At 39.0% G+C, this 5,699-nt stretch overlaps 1 protein-coding gene across 1 annotated transcript; it reads left to right on the top strand.

Annotated features, from left to right (window-relative positions):
* The first annotated feature begins 359 nt into the window (after positions 1–359).
* On the top strand, positions 360–821 carry LOC125808515 (uncharacterized). Its single transcript, XM_049488200.1, has one exon. It carries the CDS (start codon positions 360–362, stop codon positions 819–821), a length of 462 nt encoding a protein of 153 aa, XP_049344157.1.
* Positions 822–5,699: the final 4,878 nt, after the last annotated feature.

Here is a 5,699-nt window from a genome sequence, read left to right on the forward strand (position 1 = left end):
ATAGTCATAGAGAGTTGGAAATTTAGGAAGGGATTGTGGGAAAAAAATATAAGGAAACTAGCCAATTGAAAAGCTCAATATATATCTCTTGGTGGCAGCCTGGCAGGATCACTCTAATCAACTCGGTCCTGGATACTTTACCAACTTATGAAATGCTTGTGTTCCCCATTCGTTCTAGGGTGGAAGAAAAACTAGATAAGTTGGAAGATAATACCATCATGTCTATGGTGATATCCAGAACTGTAAAACTATAGGGGTATCAAATTGCTAAGTCATACTATGAAGATTTGGGAGAGAGTGGTGGAGATGAGGGGTGAGAAGAGGGGTGTCCATTTCTGAGAATTGGAAAGTTTGGATTCATGCCGGGACGATCGACTACCGAAGCCATTCATCTTATGCGAAGACTGGTAGAAAAGTATAGAGAAAGGAAGAGAGACCTACATATGGTGTTCATTGACCTTGAAAAGGCCTATGACAAAGTACCGAAGAATATCCTCTGGAGGTGCTTGGAGGTTAAAGGTGTCCCGATGATTTATATTAGGGCGATAAAGGACATGTACGGTGGAGCCAAGACTCGAGTTAGAACGGTTGGAAGAGACTCGGACATTTCCCAGTTGAGATGGGGCTGCACCAAGGATCAGTCCTTAGCCCTTTTCTATTTTGCTTTGGTGATGGATGAGTTGACGCGGTCTATTCAGGAGAAGGTCCCATGGTGTATGTTATTTGCGGATGACATAGTACTGATTGATGAGACGCGGGACAGAGATAATGCGAGGTTGGAGGTGTGGAGACAAACGCTGGAGTCAAAGGGTTCAGGTTGAGTAGGACCAAAACAGAATATTTGGGGTGCAAATTCAGTGATGCGTTGGATGAGCAGATGTGGAAGTGAGACTTGCCACCAGATCATTCCTAAGAAGAAAGTTTTAAGTATCTTGGGTCTGTAATCCAAGGAAGTGGAGACATCGACGATGATGTCACACATCGCATTGGGGTTGCTTGAATGAAATGGAGGCTTGCCTCTGGAGTCTTGTGTGATAAGAAAATTCCACCTAGACTTAAAGGTAAGTTCTTACAGAGTGGTAGTTAGACTGGCCTTGTTGTATGGAGCGGAGTGTTGGCCAGTTAGAACTCACATGTTCAAAAAATGCATGTTGCGGAGATGAGGATGTTGAGATGGATGTGTGGGCACACTAGGAGCGATAAGATTAGAAATTAGGTTATCTGGGAGAAGGTGGGAGTGGCCTCTGTGGTGGACAAGCTGAGGGAAGCGAGACCTGAGATGGTTTGGACATGTGAAGAGACGGTGCGCAGACGCCCCCAGTGAGGAGGTGTGAGGGGCTGGTTGTAGAGGGTACGCGGAGAGGTAGAGGTAGGTTTAAGAAGTATTGGGGAGAGGTGATTAGACATGACTTGGCTCAACTTCACATTACCGAGGACATGACTCTAGATAGGAAGGAGTGGAGGTCGCGTATTAAGGTTGAAGGTTAGTAGGGTTAGCGTGTTGTCGTTCCTTGCAAGGGTATGGGTTGTTTAGCATTTGTAGTAGTCCTAGCCTTGCACTTGCAGTTCTTATCTGTGATACTTATAGCTCATGTTGTTTACTGCGTTTTCACTTCTCACATTATTTTATTGATGTATTGTCTCCTTTGTTTGATTATATACTATCTTTCTTATTGGATGTTTATGTTGTATACACCGTTTTCCTCTCTTTTTACTTGGATTTGATGTACTTGAGCTGAGAGTCTTTCGAAACAGCCCTCTCTACCTCCACGAGGTAGTGGGCAAGGTCTGCGTACACTCTACCTCCCCAACCCCACTAGTGGGATTTCACTGGGTTTTGTTGTTGTTGTTGTTGTTGTTGTCTATGGTGGGTCATTTGGAAGAAAAGAAGCAATAGACGTTTTAAGGATATTACCAATCTTGTTCAGACAGTAAAAAAAAATTGTTTTCAATACATTATACTTTTGGGTGTAAAGAAGGGGTACAAGTAGATGAACGATGAGTATATTTTAAGTTGCTTTTGTAAGTATTTAGCTTTTTCTTCTTCTGTTTTTTAACTCTTCCTCGTTTAATTTTTGGGCCACATCTTTTAAAGGTTGCCGGCATAGCCTTAATGCTGAGGAATACAAAATCTGCAATGACATATATAACATACACATCACGCAAGTGAGAGGTTATTGTCGGCAAAAAGTTAATGAGTTCACCATCCAGAGCACCTGCCATCTCCCCAAGAGCAATGAACCCACTAGCACATTTCAGCGGGTATTTTAAGGACATGAAGTATATGATTCATGCATATCTGTAGAAGTAAAAATCAACAAACTTGAGGTTACAGTAGCCAACATTAAAGATGCAAATCTCATTCCATCTAGATTTTCCAGTTAGTAAAAGCAGATTAAATTACTAAAATGAAGTCAAATGTCACAAACTGTTAAATAGTTAGTCACAAATTGATCACGCAGGAAATGGGCTATTTCGAGGAAGTAAAGATACCTTGGTGCTCCAGGTATCTTAGAACAATTTCAGCAACCTCCCTGTATATTGACATCATGACTCCCCTGTGTTCCTGCACATTTTGGTGATAAATTAACTCTTATCATATCACAAGCAGAGATAATAGTGGGTTCCAAATCCCATAGCATATGACTTGAGCATATTACATTATTCTTTGTGAAGGAGACTAAAACAAAAGGCACATAAATGCGTGAAACTAAAGTAGTTATGGAACATATTAGCATAACTAAATACATGGCAATACAACAAAGAAAAAACTGTCCTCCAATAGCTAGCAGAGGTACCTCGACCACCACTCTCTTCATGCAGCCATCCATCACCTAAGAACCTTCCCTTCACCCCACTAGCACCTCAAAGACAGGCAAACCGCTCCGTCACAAACCAACAACTATCTAGAATCTTTTTCACTTTGAGAATTTTTTTATCTTTTCACCAAAAGTTATTTTCAAAACATTATTTGGTTATGCATTGGAATGATTTTTTGGTTAACTTTTTGAAGATGGGGTTTTCAAGTTTGACATCAGTGAATATTTCTTTCAACTCATTGAACTTCAACTTTTTGCAAGTGCGATACATGTCCAATACAACTCCAACTTCAAAACTTCTTTTTAAAGTTTCAATCAAATCTATGTCCAATAGCCTACTTAACCATTCAGGACCTACATCCAATATCTCATGCTAAATACTGTATTTCGGGATCTTTCAAGATTAAGAGTAACAATAGCTAAGAAGTCCCAGAAACTCTAAAGAGAAAAGACAATCCAGCTACGTTGAAGTTCTATAAATTCTTTAAACTTATTCCTTCTTTTTATTTCTGAGAAGTAGAATTTTGAAACTAGTCATGGTGGATAACTTTATGGCCTTTCATAATACTGAAACAAAAAAACTGACTCGCACCTGTTTCTGAAGGCATGATACACACGACTCACTATACTAAAAATAGGTTTCTATAAATGACTGAAACCCCCAGGTAGCCCCACAGATCATAATCAATCAACCTATAGATCACAAATGCATTCTAGATACAATCTATAAGTGACTACACCCTCCTTAAACACTACACAACGACTCATCATTTCCAACTTTCTCCACTTTTCTTCACTTTTCAAACCCATGCACATTCCACACTATTTTTCATTTTTTCTTTTCTTATTTCCACTCTAGATGCTTCACATGCAGCCATTTTCATCTTTTGGAGGATTCAAGACTCATTTATTCATTTTCGTTCTTTCTTTTTCAAAACTTTTTCTTTCTTTAAGACTTTCCACCCATCCCTCAATTTCTCTCTTCTTTATATTTTCGTTTTTTTACAACATGCCCTCATGTGGTAAGCATCCCTTCAATGAATTGCCCATAACACCCACAACTTAGGCTTTTAGCCTCAACTTTCACAACCTCAAGTTCAAGAAGGGAAGGGTTCGAAAGAGGGTTACCTTTTCAAAAAAGGATAAGGCTTGTAATGTGGTTGCCAATAAAAAGGATTAGGCTCAAAGGGGACAACTAAGGATATATTTAGTACAAAGGTGAGATTTTTAGGCCAAGTGGACTTCAAGATATATTTTTTTTAAACTGGTAACTTTATTGGACTTCAAGATATTAAAGAAAGCCTCACATCATTTCTCCAACCAAACTCATTCAAGGACCAACCGGGCAAGTTCTAGGTGACAAAAGCAAACACAAGGCATTATGCAACAACTCACCACACATGGACCTGCAAATCAATTAAGACGGTTCAAAATCTTACTTCCTTTTGAAAATACAAGTAGCATTGAACATTTTAACCGCTAATGAATCAAAAGTTACAAAAAGATTTATAACAGTTGTCCCAAAATCACTCATAACTATTGAGAAACCTCATGCATCTATTCGGGAACAACTACTAGACCTCACCACAATCAACGCCAATCAAACACTCACAAGCAATCAACGATTTACCATTTAGAAAGTCGTCATGCTCTATCCATCATCGGGCATCGTCAATCCAAATCTTTTTATCAAAATAAAAACAAAGAAGCTACAAACTACAAATAAAAAACTAAAATAGACCAATCCAACACAATATCAACATAAACATTCCAATATCAAATCCTGACAAGGGCACACCAATCCATAACAAAGAAAGAAACGTACTTCCGACAAGGGCACAATCACTATAAGCAGAAACAATCAACAAAATGACTAGAAGGGAGGCACCCCCCAACTGAAAATGAAATTGTGTTCTCACAGTGCAAATATAAAAAAAAACATGAGGGACTCCCTAGACTTTTTGACCAAGAACTTTACTAGCAAGGACCAAGATTTCAGGATCACGCTTTGTTTCAAAAGCAACGTGAATGTAATTGAGAATTGTGCCACTTTTGATGCATTTTCACTGATGGTGACATCTATTAGCTCGTCAATAGCCCTCTATGCTCCCAGATTTTCAGAAACTTCATGACTATCAAGAAATATGGTAATGCGTTCATATATATGATCTATAAAAGAAAAAAAAGACATAAAGGCTCAAAAAAATTAGAGAATGCTCCTAGACAAAAGTTTTGAGGAAAACACCTAAGGTCCCTTATGGACCTCAGGACACCTATTCCGGTGGACCTCTTCCATCAGAATCTTCCCTCTTCTTCTTTCCAACTATTAGAAATTCTGGTATCTTGCCGGAATATTTCTAACCAACCTTTCTTTCTTTCTTTCCCCTCCAATTCCTCCATTCAGGGTTAGTTTTCTTTGTTCTCCATCTCACTACTACAGTGATCATGGGGGATAATATGACTAGGATTTACTTCAATGCTGGATTCAAATCTTTTGACATCACGAGATGGATAACGAACACAACAGTCTGGTATGAATGGGTTGATAGAAGTCGCGCACTGATGAGAAGACAGAAATGAGCAGCAACACTATGGAATGGATTTGCTTCACCTTGAAGGAAGCTTCGAAGGACCAAAAGAACTTAATCCGGAGATTTAAAATGTCAAAAAGGGGGAGAGCATTTTATACCAGGAAATGAAATGAACACGGAAGATACAGCACATTCTTTCTTTAAATAAGGGGGGAGATCAGTATTGATTATTCCAAAGACAACATTGAATGCTGGTTGGTGTTAAATTGCTCATAAAATTGAAGGGTTTATTAAATGCCCAAAGAAAACAGGAAAGTGGCAGGCCCACCCAGGTTAAACTGAAGTCAAC

Source organism: Solanum verrucosum, unplaced genomic scaffold, assembly GCF_900185275.1.
Source record: "Solanum verrucosum unplaced genomic scaffold, falcon-dt-bn FXZP01000444.1, whole genome shotgun sequence".
In the NCBI taxonomy this organism is placed as follows: domain Eukaryota; kingdom Viridiplantae; phylum Streptophyta; class Magnoliopsida; order Solanales; family Solanaceae; genus Solanum; species Solanum verrucosum.

Excerpts from the sequence above, each read along its gene's own strand:
- LOC125808515 (XM_049488200.1), top strand. The coding sequence starts at position 360 with ATGCCGGGACGATCGACTACCGAAGCCATTCATCTTATGCGAAGACTG.